At 35.0% G+C, this 17111-nt stretch overlaps 2 protein-coding genes across 2 annotated transcripts; both read left to right on the forward strand.

Annotated features, from left to right (window-relative positions):
• LOC116142112 (probable galacturonosyltransferase 10) lies at positions 1 to 1637 on the forward strand. Its single transcript, XM_031427561.1, is given in 2 exon segments — positions 1 to 976; positions 978 to 1637. Coding segments are annotated over 2 exon segments (1530 nt in total). The 5' UTR covers positions 1 to 106.
• An 11140-nt stretch (positions 1638 to 12777) lies between these two features.
• Positions 12778 to 16923, forward strand: LOC116142047 (QWRF motif-containing protein 3-like). Its single transcript, XM_031427506.1, has 7 exons — positions 12778 to 12948; positions 13404 to 13526; positions 13643 to 13756; positions 14535 to 14594; positions 16182 to 16241; positions 16697 to 16819; positions 16912 to 16923. Exons 1-7 carry the CDS (start codon positions 12778 to 12780, stop codon positions 16921 to 16923), a joined length of 663 nt encoding a protein of 220 aa, XP_031283366.1.
• The last annotated feature ends 188 nt before the right edge of the window (positions 16924 to 17111 follow it).

Below are 17111 nucleotides of genomic sequence, written 5' to 3' on the forward strand. Positions count from 1 at the left end.
TGTGGTCTGGATAGTAAATATTTGGGATCCTGCTGTTTAGTGATGTTAGCATTGTCCTATTGTATCTTGTGAAACATGTTAAATTTTGCTATCTCTTGTACTGAGAATGGCAACTGCTATACCTTTAAGTTTTACTAGGTCATTGCAAAAGTTTAAGGAAATTTGTGCTATTCGTTCTTTTCAGAGATCTGACAGGCATGAGAGGATAATGGAAGGTCTGAACATCACTGATGAAATGTTGAATGCTAACTCAGTTACCAGGCAACTTACTGACCAGATTTCTCTTGCCAAAGCATTTGTCGTGATTGCCAAAGAAAGCAACAATCTTCAATTTGCTTGGGAATTAAGTGCCCAGATCCGCAATTCACAATCCCTTCTTTCTAACGCTGCGACAAGACGAACTCCTTTGACAACCAGAGAATCAGAAACTGCTGTCCGTGATATGGCACTTCTACTCTACCAAGCTCAGCAACTTCATTATGACAGTGCAACTATGATCATGAGATTGAAAGCCAAAATTCAAGCTCTCGAAGAACAGATGAGTGCTGTGAATGAGAAGAGTTCAAAATATGGACAAATTGCCGCTGAAGAAGTCCCAAGAAGTCTTTACAGTCTTGGTGTTAGGTTAACAACTGAATGGTTTGGAAATATAAATTTGCAGAGGAATTATGAGAGAAAGCAAATGGAAGTGAAACTTATAGATAACAGTCTGTATCATTTCTGTGTTTTTTCCGACAACATTTTGGCAACTTCAGTTGTGGTCAATTCAACTGCTTTAAACTCAAAGAATCCAGATATGGTTGTCTTTCATCTTGTAACTGATGAAATAAATTATGCTGCAATGAAGGCCTGGTTTGCTCTTAACAGTTTTAGAGGAGTAACTGTTGAGGTTCAGAAGTTTGAGGACTTCACATGGTTGAATGCTTCTTATGTTCCAGTACTTAAGCAGCTTCAAGATGCTGAAACACAGAGCTATTATATATTTTTCTGGCAGTAGGGGTGACGGGAGGACTCCAATCAAGTTTCGGAACCCTAAATATCTTTCTATGCTTAATCATCTGAGGTTTTATATTCCAGAAGTTTTCCCTGCACTGAAGAAGGTAGTTTTTCTTGATGATGATGTCGTTGTTCAGAAAGACCTGTCGGGTTTGTTTTCCATTGATTTGAATGGTAACGTCAATGGAGCTGTCGAGACATGCATGGAGACAGTTCATAGAAATGATAAATACTTGAATTACTCTCACCCTCTTATACGTGAAAATTTTGATCCTGATGCCTGCGGATGGGCATTTGGGATGAACGTGTTTGATCTGGTTGAATGGAGGAAAAGGAATGTAACTGGTATCTACCATTACTGGCAAGAAATGAAAATAGACCGGACATTGTGGAAACTCGGTACTCTGCCACCTGGACTTTTGACATTCTATGGCTTGAGAGAACCATTGAGTCCTGCTTGGCATGTACTAGGGTTGGGTTATACAAATGTTGATCCTCAGTTGATTGAGAAGGGAGCTGTGCTGCACTTTAATGGAAACTCAAAGCCGTGGTTGAAGATTGGAATGGAGAAGTACAAGCCCTTGTGGGAGAAGTATGTTGATTATAACCATCCTCTATTACAACAATGCAACTTTCACTAATTTTGGACAAGTTCCATCTTTTCCACAACGAACTTGGTGAATCAGAAGAACTAGATTTTGTGATCAAGAATGGTTGTACGATTTTTACGAAGATCAAGCATGGCTATTAGCTGTAACATGGGGTACTTCATGGATGTTCTTCTTGTCTGTTGTTGTATAGATTGTTATATCAGTCCGTTAACTAAAATTTTTTAGTCAGTGTTTTAGATTGAGTTGTAAACATTTTGTTATAAGCTTCAATTCACATTTTTTAAGTCATTCAGTGGAGTTCATTTCACAATACTAAAAGGTGGTCCTGCGAATTTAACGTTGATAAAAGCATTGACAGTAATGCATTTTTAAGAACAAACGTACTTAGATTGTCATGAATCAACTTGTCGTTGTAGTATAGTGGTAGGTATTCTCACCTGTCATGCCGGGTTCGATCCCTGACATCGGTGTACTTTTTCAAATTATTTTTTGGGCTGGACTTCTATTTTTTCAAATTGTTCATAGTGTGTTTTTTGTGCTAGACTTCTATTTAAATTTTTCATAGTGTGTGGTGGACTTCTGATTTTTTTTTCCAATTTCTCATAGAAAGTGATTTTTAGTCCCATCAAACTGATAATGTAGACTGCATTTCTGATTTTTTTTTTTTTTTCCCAATTTTTTCATAGGAAGTGATTCCTTGCTTTCATCAAATTGATATTTAAATATTTTTTTCATAATTGAATTGAGCCCCCTGAATTAGTGATCGAAAATAATGGATGTTATAGGAATACAGAGCTTTGGCTAAATTGGCTTCTTAAGAATACTGAAGTCACCAGCAATATCCCAGCAACAGCTAAAGGTGGAAAAATAACCTACCCGGCCCAGCCCATGGCAGGTTAAGCAAAATGGCAGGCCAGGCCTAACTGGACCTGCCACCAAGGGTAGGCCGGGTTAGGCCTACCTCTTGGTCATAAGGGTTGGCCCAGCCTGGCCTGCCAACCCTAACTCAACGGGTTTTGGTGCGGGTTGGCCTGAATTTTTTTTATTTTGTGTAATTTTTTTTTGCTAACTTTTCAAATATCAATAATTCAATTAAATTAATTTTTTTTGCTAACATTTTAAATATTAATTCAATTTTAATACAATTAAATTTTAATATAAGAAAAATTAGATTTATTCATTTATCAAAAAATAAAATAAAAAATAAAAAATTACAATAATTATTGCCTCGTTAAAAACCTTACCCAGAAAAACCCAATTGGGACAAAAACTTGGTAAGGAAAAAAGAGTGTAATAATTGACAATTAATTTACAAATTACAAAGTTACAATTTACAAAACAACTAATTTGGGAGTTGACTAGGACCTCCCTCATTTGTATCAAATATATTACAAAATTGAAATGATTCTATTAAAGTATCGTCGACAACCTTGTATTGATCATGTTGGCGTAACCGTTCCCAATCTCGAAGACATGTGAGGACTTCAATAATTTTTTGTGAAAGTTTAGTCCTTATTTCATTTAAAATTCTTCCACTTGCACTAAATGTTTGTTCAGATGAGACGGTTGAGATAGGAACTGAGAAAACATCCAGGGCAAGTCTTGATAATACTGGAAAAATACATTTTCTAGTTTTCCAATATTCTAAGACATCAAAGTTGACTCTTTGTTGTGGATCCATTGGTAGCACGTTGGGGGTTCCCAAATCTTGGTGCAGCTCATTATTTTGTAGGTGCATGGAGGATAGTACATTCATTATTGATGCTCCTGAGGAGGAGGTTGTGCTTCGAGTTCGGGTCCTCTTCGGCCTATTAAGTGCACTCCAAGAGTCGAAGTCTTCATTTGTTTCTTCTGATGCTACTTCTTCGGGTATTTCGCCTCTTCTCTGGTTCCCATACCTATTTTCATATTGGAAAAATACATCTGCAAGACACTCTCTTATCTCTCCTAGTTGATTGGCATATGCTTCGTCTCGTAAATTTTCACTTAACGTGTCTAAACCATTTTCTAAACGTGTTAATTTAATTCTATGATCAAATATGGTAGCTAAACAATAAAGAAAAGGAATGAGTTTCCAATATTTTTTAAATTTTAATTCCATTGCCTCTATTTGTCCTACTAAAATTTCATTATTTCTATTTTTTTTTTAAATAAACCAAAAATTTTTATTATTGTATGTATTACCAATTGACTAGTAGGATAATACACACTAGAAAGTTATTGTATGTATTACCAATGGACTAGTAGGATAATATACACCAGAAAGTTGTAAGTGGATTGATAAAAATATTTAAGAAAAGAATGAAATTTTTGAGTCATATGCCAATCACTGTCTATCAAATAATAAGGACTCCTATTATTTACTACAAAATAACTAATTAAATTTGAATAAAGTAAACATGAATCAAACATTAAATAAGTACTATTCCATCTAATAGGCATGTCTAATGCAAAAGTTCTAGGAGACATGTTTGATTTTATACAAACATCTTGAAATTTAGCATTTCTTCTATTACTATTAGTAATCCAAGCTAAAGAATCTCTAATTTTATTAATATTTTTTCTAATTTTTGTTCACAATATTAAATTAATAATGTGAGATATACAACGTTAGTGAAAAAACTTTAAATTATCATAAAAAGGAAAATTTATTCGAAAAAAATCTATAGCTTTACTATTAGCACTTGCATTATCTAAAGTTAAACTTGTTACTTTGTGAACAATATCATAATTTTCTAAAACTTCAACAATCTTATTGTAAATTTATTGACCACTATGATCCACATCCATTAATCTAAATCCCAATAAAGATTTATTTAATTTACATTCATTATCAAAATAATGACTAGTCACACAAATATAATCTTGTTTAGCTCTACTGCTTCAAATATCGGCGGTTAGAGCTGATGCGTGTTTCCTACAATATGCAATATGTAGCAAGTATACTAGTCGCACTAAGTAATAAAGTGATGAGTGAGTATCGTTCCCACGAGGATAGTGTTACTAAGTACCGATTTTTCTAGTTAAAGTCCTAATTGAAGCAACAATATATTGGATTGATAGACGATTAACAAACTAAAAACAATGCAAAACCCAACAACTTAATTAATTAAACATGCTAAAAAAAATGCTAGGGTGTTGATTTCACCTAGATACGCTAACTCAAATCATAGAATCTATTACCCAAATTCTAATTCCTTGATTGAAAATCGAATTCCCTAAGTTGTAAAACATAACTTCTCAGGCTACATTTCTCTACTTATCCCTATTAAGCTTCCGCACCCAACAATTTGAAGATTAATAGTTCAAAGTTCTTTTAAGCTTTGTGGAATTCTATCTAGATTTCATAGATCGCTAAACCTATCTCTAGCGTTTGCTAATCTATGGTATTTATCCCAAGAGGCACAATCACAAATCACTTCTCAGTCTCATTGTGAACAACACACATTTGAATGGTGATCAAGCATCCAAAAGACATTAAGCAAAGAGTAAACACTCAATCATGAAATTAAAACTCAAAGTAATTCAATCCATATAATTTGAATCATGTATCAATATTACATCAAACCCTAGCTAAACAACTCAGTTCATACTCAAAACGAAATAAAACAACAAAAACAAACTGAATCAAGATTCACATTGAAAAGCAAGCAAAAGATGGAGAAATCTTCTCTAATTTGAAGCCCAAATCTTCAATAATCTTCCCCTTCCATGAGCTGCCTCCCAAATCACGAACCAAGCCCCATTTTCTCTTCCTTTTGCTCTAATTATACCTCTCTCACTTAAGGATGAAGCCTTAGCAAGCCAAAACGCGTCGTTTTATTTTTAGATCTGACGCAGGTTTCGCCGCGGCGAAGCTTTTCCTCACCGCGGTGAATACTTCCAGGCCCCATTTGAGAATGATAGAGGTCGAATCTGGAAAGGTGTTAAACATATGAATTGTAGCCCTTTTAATTATCTTTCTGTAGTTTAAGAATCAGCACAATCCGAGGTCTACAGATCAAGTTATGACAGAAATACTGAAGCACGTCCAAAGACGTTTTTCTTCAGTTCCAGCGTACTTTTCACGACTTCAAGCCAAGTTTTCACCCTTGTCCAGTCAGAATTAGAAAAAACCCAAACATGAAAGTTGTAGCTCTCTTCTTAGCTTTCCAAAGCTTCTAAATTCAGGTCATTCCGATTTTCCAAGCTCAAGTTACACAATTTACGCTCAAAACTGTCATTTATGCTAAAAATCATCGTTTAGGCCTACAAAGACAAATTAAGAATTAGGTAGCAATTATGGCCCAAATGTATGAAAAGTATCCTAAATCCTATCAAAATTCAATGCAAAATCATAGTGTAAAATATGCTTATCAACTACCCCCAACTTAAGATTTGCTCGTCCTCGAGCAAAAAGGAATAAAAACTCAAAGGAGAAAAGCAACAAACAACCAAAAACACAAAAACAAACTAAAATGAACAAACAAAAATTAGGCTCAAACTCAACACAAGAATTGCCTAGAATTTAAACAAGTCTCTAAGGTTGTTGAAAAATTATTACTAGAAAATGTTCAACACTCCAAGAAGTTATAAGTTGTATCGACTATCTTTCTCTATTGATCCCCCGAGTAGGTGATCCCCACTTCAGTCCACATTCCGACTTCCCGATTATTTTTGCAGAAATGTAAAGTTTATCAAATGGTGGCAGACTCCATAAGCCTAAGTATTGAACTACTCTCCACTAATGTGGACTAGACATCGCTAAGGATCAAAAGGTCTTTGCAAGCTTGTAACGTTAGGCTCGGGTAGTGGGCTCCAAGGAAAGGATAAGATAAACAAAGTAAGAGAACTCGGTTTTCCTCATGCAAACACTAAGAGCTACACCAATCTCCACTTTTTTTCTCAACCACCAATCAAAGTGTCAACCATTTTACAACCCTCAAACTTAGCATTTCTTATTTTTGATTTTGAATTGAACTAAAGAAATTCTTTTTTTTTTTCTTTTTTTTCTTTTTTTTTTTTTCTTTTTTCTTTTTCTTCTTCTCTTCTTCTTCTCTTTCTTCTTTTCTTCTTTTTTTTTTAAATACAAATATTTACAATAAAACATTATTTGCAACACTATTGAGGTCTATTGCCCTTCTTCGTGCCCTTTTTGCAACCCCCAAACTTAAAATTTTGGTCCATCACTATTCACACACCTCTCAAAGCTCTTTTGTGTCATACATTAGGTCCATAATTCTCCTAAAGGGTATGATAAAGTGTTTAGGGTATAGGGATTGGACAATTTTTGGTTTGCAAGGAAAATAAGGCAATGAAAATCTCATAAGGCTCAAATGGGTGACTAGGGAAAGATTCATTCATGGGTCGGCTGGAAAGGCTCAAACGTTCCGAAAAATGCCTAAATCATTCCTTAACAATGTATAATCCTAGAATTTCGCCTTAAGCACTTCTCTACTAGGTTCTAGAGTCCACCAACATTATCAAACTTCACCTAACCACATAAAATGAATCTAACCATGCCGAAATAAATGAAAATGGTGGCTGAACCACTCAACAAACCTCAATCAAAACTCAGTCAATAAACCTAAACTTGAAGCAATGCTTAACATTTCCAAGAATAATATCCCAACAATTCAAGTTTCATCATAGACTTATGCAATTCATCTTCGGCAAAAACAATCAAACTAAATAAAATAACTAAAGTTTTTTTTTTTTCAGTGTTTTTTTTTTTTTTTTTCGTTTAAGGTGTACGTGGCATTGTTATACCAGGTTGCCAAGTACTGCTAGGCAGTTTTTAAGGCGGGTTCTGGTTTCCAGCCGGTATACCCTTAAACCAAGCTTTATTTCTATTTCCTACCCCAAACTTAAAATGACATTGTCCCCAATGTCACATCATGCACTCCAAGGAATAGAAAAACAAAAGTAAAGGTTACGAGATACTCCCTCACTAATCTGTAAAGGCCGATTTTTGTGCAACATCCTGGCATCCATTCCTTGGCTTCCTCATCATCATCATCTGTCAAACAAATGAAAGTCTATGGTGCCAAATGTTTAGATACCCTCACCGATTAATATGAAAGAATTACATCCTAATCTCAACATTATTGAACTAAACCTAAAATCTAAACAAAAACAAATAAAGAGCCAAAAACCAGGAAATCAACATCAAATCCTCTTACAAAACATAAAGAAATAAAAACTAAAACTAAAAAGAGAAGCGCTTCAGGAAAATTTTCGCAAAAATGAAATGTCACGCGACTATTAAAAGAAAACAGACTTCGCCACGGCGAAGAATAAACTTCGCCATGGCGAAGTTCTTCATGATAAAACCCTAAATTCAAACCCAGTTGTCGCCGCAGCGACGACAAATTCTTCGCCCGGCGAAAAATTACAGGAGCCGCAACATTTTTCAGGGTACTTCGCCCCGGCGAAGACAATCTTCGCCATGGCGAAGTCTGGGACTTTCATAACTTTTGTTTGTGCCAAATGTGCTTCGCCGCCCGGCGAAGTTTGGAACATTTTCCCTTTTCGCCTTAGTTCGAAACTTCACCTGAAACACCCAAAACAAACTAAATTAAAATTATCTAAATCATAAAACAACTAAACAAATTCAAACAGCAATGAAATGAAAAACAATTGAAAAGACTTGGGTTGCCTCCCAAAAAGCACTTGTTTATTGTCGGAAGCTCGACTTTCCCATGGTCCTTCGTCAATCCGGATCCTTGTGAGGTGCTTCACTTCCTATTGCCACTCTTGGTCTTTCCTTTGGAATTTCGAACATTCTCATAAGCATCTTTTCGAAACTTCAAGTTCGTATATGCGTACTTGAGATGAGATGGTGATTGGTTGAGTCCAATGTTTGGAGTCTCTTCTAAAACCAATTTTCACTTGTGCGCATTTATACCAAATTCCTCAAATTGTTCCTTGTGAGGTGATTTGCTTGGTTGAAATTCCCCTAAGTATCTTGCACACCTCTCCGCTTTGATATTTCCTCTTCATTGGTCTTATCTTCATGTTCTTCCAACTTTTCTTCATTGTGAGGTTGCTCCAACACTATACCTCTCCTCAATGGTATGACATTCAATTGTTCTTCAGGATTCGTGACCGTTGTGCTCGGCAAAGAACTTTGAGATCTCTCTGTCAGTTGTTCAACCAATTGCCCCACTTGAACCTCCAAATTTTGAATGGACACTCTTTGATTTCGGTGTAGTTTAGCGTGTCTCATAAAACTTGTGGTTTCTTGCATGAACTCTTCGAATATATCTTCCAATTTCGACATTCTTGCTCACATGGTTGATTATTCACCACTGGTTGATGGTTTGACATTGTCCTTTGATTTGATTGACTGCTTTGATCGCTCCAGGAAAAAATTGGGTGATTCCCCAAACAGATTGTAAGCATTGGAGAAGGAGTCACTTTGCAGCCTTTGTGAGCTAACCATGTAATTCACTTGCTCGGTTGTTGAGAAGAATGACTGGTTCCAATCTTGGCATTCCACACTCTCATCATGGTTTCCTGCACAAAATTCACAAGTTACAAATGGTGAGTGAATAGAATTTACATTCATACCTCCCAATTGGCTTTGAAGTGATGCAATTTGTGTAGATAATGTGGCAAACTCATCGACTTCATGTAGACCCATTGTTCTCTTCGGCATTGCTCTCTCATTAGGTCTTTGGTAGTCATTGTTTGCCATCACCTCAAGCAATTCATAAGCATCATCTGGGGTCTTGTTATTAAGGCTCCGCCTGCTGCCACATCTACCATCATTTGAATATTTGGTAACAACCCATTGTAAAATGTTTGGACTTGTCTCCAAAACGGTAGACCATTATGTGGACAACTCCTTAACAACTCCGTGTACCTCTCCCAAGCTTCATATAGTGATTCATCGTTGCCTTGCACGAAAGAGGTAATGTCAATTCTCATACTCAAGACTATACAATATTTACAATTAACTACAAAAATGAAATAAACGCTTCAATTTAGAACTACACTAGATACTACAATATTAATAATCAACTATCCCCGCAACAGCGCCAAAAACTTGATGCGTGTTTCCTACAACATGCAATATGTAGCAAGTATACTAGTCGCACTAAGTAATAAAGTGATGAGTGAGTATCGTTCCCACGAGGATAGTGTTACTAAGTACCGATTTTTCTAGTTAAAGTCCTAATTGAAGCAACAATATATTGATTGATGACGATTAACAAACTAAAAACAAATGCAAAACCCAACAACTTAATTAATTAAACAATGCTAAAAAAAATGCTAGGGTGTTGATTTCACCTAGATACGCTAACTCAAATCATAGAATCTATTACCCAATTCTAATTCCTTAATTGAAAATCGAATTCCTAAGTTGTAAAACATAACTTCTCAGGCTACATTTCTTACTTATCCCTATTAAGCTTCCGCACCCAACAATTTGAAGATTAATAGTTCAAGTCTTTTAAGCTTTGTGGAATCTATCTAGATTTCATAGATCGCTAAACCTATCTCTAGCGTTTGCTAATCTATGGTATTTATCCCAAGAGGCACAATCACAAATCACTTCTCAGTCTCATTGTGAACAACACACATTGAATGGTGATCAAGCATCCAAAAGACATTAACAAAGAGATAAACACTCAATCATGAAATTAAAACTCAAAGTAATTCAATCCATATAAATTTGAATCATTGTATCAAGATTACATCAAACCCTAGCTAAACAACTCAGTTCATACCAAAAAACGAAATAAAACAACAAAAACAAACTAAATCAAGATTCATCATTGAAAAGCAAGCAAAAGATGGAGAAATCTTCTCTAATTTGAAGCCCAAATCTTCAATAATCTTCCCCTTCCATGAGCTGCCTCCCAAATCACGAACCAAGCCCCTTTTCTCTTCCTTTTACTCTAATTATACCTCTCTCACTTAAGGACGAAGCCCTAGCAAGCCAAAACGCGTCGTTTTATTTTTAGATCTGACGCAGGTTTCGCCGCGGCGAAGCTTTTTCCTCACCGCGGCGAATACTTCCAGGCCCCATTTGAGAATGATAGAGGTCGAATCTGGAAAGGTGTTAAACATATTAATTGTAGCCCTTTTAATTATCTTTCTGGTAGTTTAAGAATCAGCACAATCCGAGGTCTACAGATCACGTTATGACAGAAATACTGAAGCACGTCCAAAGACGTTTTTCTTCAGTTCCCAGCGTACTTTTCACGACTTCAAGCCAAGTTTTCACCCTTGTCCAGTCAGAATTAAAAAAACCAAAACATGAAAGTTGTAGCTCTTCTTCTTAGCTTCCAAAGCTTCTAAATTCAGGTTATTCCGAGTTTTCAAGCTCAAGTTACACAATTTACGCTCAAAACTGTCATTTATGCTAAAAATCATCGTTTAGGCCTACAAAGACAAATTAATAGAATTAGGTAGCAATTATGGCCCAAATTGTATGAAAAGTATCCTAAATCCTATCAAAATTCAATGCAAAATCATAGTGTAAAATATGCTTATCAAGAGCCACACTAATATGACAACTATGTATTTTATTTTTTAATTCTAATTTCATTTTCCCAAACAATTGTATTAAATCATTTCTAGTTGCAATTTTAGAATAACTTTTAAATCTTGGAAAAAATGAATTTTTAAAAAATCTTTCAAAATATTTATCTTCAGTCATATTAATAGGTTGATCAGTTACAGCAATATATAAAGCTAATTGTTCCCTATATACATCAGAATTATAACACCAAATAGTATCATATTAGTTATTTAAGTTTGATTAGTTTCTCTATTTCCATGTTGAGCAATGGGTTTATTAGCATGTCTTTTTAACGTACTAGTACCATTACTTGCATCAGCTTTATAAATATCTCCACAATACTCTCATTTTGCTTTCTTCAATTAAACTTCATTTTCAGTCTCGTAAAACTTATCGAAATGCACCCAAACATCTTATGTGTGCCTGTCGTCAATTTCGATTGCAATTGATAAATCTGCTTCTGCTTGACATGGAGTTGGACGAGGACGACGACTATGAGGACAACCTCTAGAACCACCGGGTGTAGCAGCATGGGAAGGAAGGGGGGAATATTATGAGGTGTATCAGATTCTGAGAATAGGATAGTAGGACTATTTGAATCTACTAAATTTACTAACGTAAATTCAGGGGGACTAGGATAATTTCTTTCATCATTGAAATTGATGGGATGGAAATATCTATCCATTCTATTTTTTTTTTTTTTTAAAAAAGAAGAAAAGATTGGATATAGAAGAAATAAAGAATTAAAGAAGAAGAATTGAAATTTGGAAATATGAATTGAAAATTGCAAAAACTAATAAAAATTAAAATGAGAGCAAATTGACAATAAAGAGAATAATTGAGAGATTTCAATAGAGAAAATGAGAGAATTTGGGATGTGAGGAAATATGAGAGTTTAGGCCCTATTTATACAAAAAAAGGGGAAAAGAAAATGACCAAAAAGACCCTTCTAATTATTATAAAACGGCTATATTTCAAGGGTAAAATAGGTATTTGCAAAAAAAATTAAATTTTTTTTTTAATTTTTTTTGTCCAACCCACCAAGTTGAAAACTCCCAACCAGCGAGCTGGACGGGTTTTTTCTAAAAATATATATATAATCTACCGGGTCGCCAAGTTGGCCAATGAAGGCCCAGCCCGCCCGACTAGGTATACGGGGGTCAGGTTGAACCTGGATTGATGCAGGCCGGGTTAAGGTTGACACGCCTAACCCGACCCATTTGTTCCACCTCTAACAGGAAACAAGCATGTCCAACAATATCTTTCTCTTAAAGTAAGGCAAACTAAAAGGCTTTAAGATCATTGTCGCCTCCTGTGAACAATGTGAATACAAGATTTAGTCATGTTAATTATTAAAGCCGAACAATTACAAAATTTGATTGGTGACTTAAATCATGGGATGATCATTTTACACAAAATCTATTATCTTATACAAATTTTATAAAACTTATAATTAATTAATTTGCAAGTTCTTTTAACTCAGAATCTTGATCAATAATAAATGGTGTACTTGGTTCAATATTCGGATACTTTTTAGAATAATATTTAAAAAAAAAAAAGTAAAATTGGGTGGTTATTACGATATAGGATTTGGAAATTAATAAAAATACTGCCTAGGTTTGTTTATTTACTAGACACCCCTATAATAAAATATTAAAAATGATCAAAAACATCCAATTTAAGAGCAAGAAAACCTCATCGTCACCTCTGGGATCTTGTGATGTGGAGACTGTACATCAGCTGAGAATGCTTCAAAATCGGTTGATGCAGTGGCAATATGTGAATGCTCAAGCTGATGCAGTGAAAGAAAAGATGACTAATCAAGTGGAGGTATCTATAATTCTGTATGATTAGTTTTTGTTGAGTAATATTTAGTTATATTAGGCCTTTAAACTCGATTTGACTCTAGGGAGATTGGACTTTGACCCTATAGGTTGTATCGTTAAGCTATTATTAAATCCAAAGTAATCCTCAATACAAGAATAAGGTTGTGAGTATGCATTGCCATGTCCAGAAAACCATCAGTTCTATAGCAAATTTTGATAATTATAACTTCTTGAAGAAAACAAAATACAAGACCAGCAAAAATTCATATGTATGACATGTCCCCAGTCCCCACCCAACTCATTCAACAACTTAATGATATGATTAATTGACATCGACGGATACATTTCAAGTACTTTAAAATTAAGTTGGAATGAGATGGCATTGTCACATTATCAGCTTATATGTTTTTAAAATTTTAATAGTAGTCTGTCTTATGTTACTCTGTCATGGTTTTGCAGAACAATTTGTTGTATGCTTGGGATACCATCACAAACTTGGAACATTTAGTGTTGCATAAGAAGTTACAACTTCAGAAGGAAAGGCTTGAAATGAAGCAGCTAGACTTTATACTCATGTCTCAAGTCAGTAAAAACTCTATTTGATGACAACTTTCTAAGATATATCTTGCTCATTAAGATGTGGTAATTGGAAAGAATGATATTTATGCACAGACTGACTTGTGATCAGTTGTACATAGATTAAGCCATCGGAATCTTGGGGTGAGATGGAAGGACAACACTTAGCTGTTTCCATGATGAAAGAGTGTCTACGTTCTGTTGCTTGCAAAATACCTCTTATCGAAGGAGCTAAGGTAGGCGAACAAAAACCTGAATTCGTGAACTGATTGCAAATCATTAGTACCCTAAATGTTTGATTCTTATGACTAACAAACTAAACTTGTAGGTGGACCCCCAATCTACTTCCATTACAATTCCACATGTATTAAATCTTTTAGCTACCATCAAGTCAATACTATCTAATTTCTCGTCATCAATAAGTTGTTTATATAAAGCATTCGAAACAATGACTTGAGTACTGCACTTGCTTAACTTAAACTCAAACTATTTCGTTTATAAGCTGGGAAGACCATTTCATTACTTTTTGAATTGGCAGATGCAATTGCACAAGAGAAGTTGCTCATGGAGGAATGCTCATGACTTAATTAATCATGGGATGATCGTCTTACACAAAATCTATTATTTTATAAAAATCTTATAAAACTTATAATTAATTAATTTATGGGGCAAGACAGGTGCGGTGCAGGTGCGGGGCAGGGTTAGGGCGGAACAAGTTCTTTCAATTCAGAATCTTGATCAATAATAAAGGGTGTACTTGGTTCATTATTTTGATACTTTTTAGAATAATATTTTGAAAAAAATAAAACTGGGTGGCTATTACGATATAGGATTTGGAAATTAACAAAAGTAACCCCTTAGGCTTGTTTACTTACTAGACACCCCTATAATAAAATATTAAAAATGATCAAAAACACCCAATTTAAGAGCAAGAAAACCTCATCGTCACCTCTGGGATCTTGTGATGTGGAGACTGTACATCAGCTGAGAATGCTTCAAAATCGGTTGATGCAGTGGCAATATGTGAATGCTCGAGCTGATGCAGTGAAAGAAAAGATGACTAATCAAATGGAGGTATCTGTAATTCTGTATGATTAGTTTTTGCTGAGTAATATTTAGTAATATTTGGCCTTCAAACTCGATTTGACTCTAGGGAGATTGGACTTTGACCCTATAGGTTGTATCGTTAAGCTATTATTAAATCCAAAGTAATCCTCAATACAAGAATAAGGTTGTGAGTATGCATTGCCATGTCCAGAAAACCATCAGTTCTATAGCAAATTTTGATAATTATAACTTCTTGAAGAAAACAGAATACAAGACCAGCAAAAATTCATATGCATGACATGTCCCCAGTCCCCACCCAACTCATTCAACAACTTAATGATATAATTAACTGACATCGACGGATACATTTCAAGTACTTTAAAATTAAGTTGGAATGAGATGGCATTGTCACATTATCAACTTATATGTTTTTAAAATTTTAATAGTAGTCTGTCTTATGTTACTCTGTCATGGTTTTGCAGAACAATTTGTTGTATGTTTGGGATACCTTCACAAACTTGGAACATTTTAGTGCTGCATAAGAAGTTGCAACTTCAGAAGGAAAGGCTTGAAATGAAGTAGCTAGACTTTGTACTCATGTCTCAAGTCAGTAAAAACTCTATTTGATGACAACTTTTCTAAGATAAATCTTGCTCATTAAGATGTGGTAATTGGAAAGAATGATATTTATGCACAGACTGACTTGTGATCAGTTGTACATAGATTAAGCCATTGGAATCCTAAGGTGAGATGGAAGGACAACACTCAACTGTTTCCATGATGAAAGAGTGTCTACATTCTGTTGCTTGCAAAATACCTCTTATCGAAGGAGCTAAGGTTGGCGAACAAAAACCTGAATTCGTGAACTGATTGCAAATCATTAGTACCCTAAAAGTTTGATTCTTATGACTAACAAACTAAACTTGTAGGTGGACCCCCAATCTACTTCCATTGCAATTCCACATGTATTAGATATTTTAGCTTTCATCAAATCAATACTATCTAATTTTTCGCCATCAGTAAGTTGTTTATATAAAGCATTTGAAACAATGACTCAAGTACTGCATTTGCTTAACTTACCATCAAACTGTTTCGTTTACAGGCTGGGAAGACCATTCATTACTTTTTGAATTGGTAGATGCAATTGCACAAGAGAAGCTGCTCATGGAGGAATGCTCATGACTTAATTAATCATGGGATGATTGTCTTACACAAAATCTATTATCTTATACAAATTTTATAAAACTTATAATTAATTAATTTACGGGGTTGGGCAGGTGCGATGCGGGTGCGGGGCAGGGTTAGGGCGGAACAAGTTCTTTCAATTCAGAATCTTGATCAATAATAAAAGGTGTACTTGGTTCATTATTCTGATACTTTTTAGAATAATATTTTGAAAAAAGTAAAACTGGGTGGTTATTACGATATAGGATTTGGAAATTAACAAAAGTAACCCCATAGGCTTGTTTATTTACTAGACACCCCTATAATAAAATATTAAAAATGATCAAAAACACCCACTTTAAGAGCAAGAAAACCTCATCGTCACCTCTGGGATCTTGTGATGTGGAGATTGTACATCAGCTGAGAATGCTTCACAATCGGTTGATGTAGTGGCAATATGTGAATGCTCGAGCTGATGCAGTGAAAGAAAAGATGACTAATCAAATGAAGGTATCTGTAATTCTGTATGATTAGTTTTTGCTGAGTAATATTTAGTAATATTCGGCCTTCAAACTCGATTTGACTCTAGGGAGATTGGACTTTGACCCTATAGGTTGTATCGTTAAGCTATTATTAAATCCAAAGTAATCCTCAATACAAGAATAAGGTTGTGAGTATGCATTGCCATGTCCAGAAAACCATCAGTTATATAGCAAATTTTGATAATTATAACTTCTTGAAGAAAACATAATACAAGACCAGCGAAAATTCATATGTAGGACATGTCCCCAGTCCCCGCCCAACTTATTCAACAACTTAATGATATGATTAACTGACATCGACGGATACATTTCAAGTACTTTAAAATTAAGTTGGACTGGGATGGCATTGTCACATTGTCAGCTTATATGTTTTTAAAATTTTAATAGTAGTCTGTCTTATGTTACTCTGTCATGGTTTTGCAGAACAATTTGTTGCATGCTTGGGATACCATCACAAACTTGGAACATTTAGTGCTGCATAAGAAGTTGCAACTTCAGAAGGAAAGGCTTGAAATGAAGCAGCTAGACTTTATACTCATGTCTCAAGTCAGTAACAAACTCTATTTGATGACAACTTTTCTAAGATATATCTTGCTCATTAAGATGTGGTAATTGGAAAGAATGATTTTCATGCACAGACTGACTTGTGATCAGTTGTACATAGATTAAGCCATTGGAATCCTAGGGTGAGATCAGCCGTTTCCATGATGAAAGAGTGTCTGCATTCTGTTGCTTGCAAAATACCTTTTATCGAAAGAGCTAAGGTAGGCGAACAAAAACCTGAATTCGTGAGCTGATTGCAAACTTTTCATCACAAAGGATCTTGAGTGATTTACTT

This window comes from Pistacia vera, unplaced genomic scaffold (genome assembly GCF_008641045.1).
Source record: "Pistacia vera cultivar Batoury unplaced genomic scaffold, PisVer_v2 Contig1122, whole genome shotgun sequence".
In the NCBI taxonomy this organism is placed as follows: Eukaryota; Viridiplantae; Streptophyta; class Magnoliopsida; order Sapindales; family Anacardiaceae; genus Pistacia; species Pistacia vera.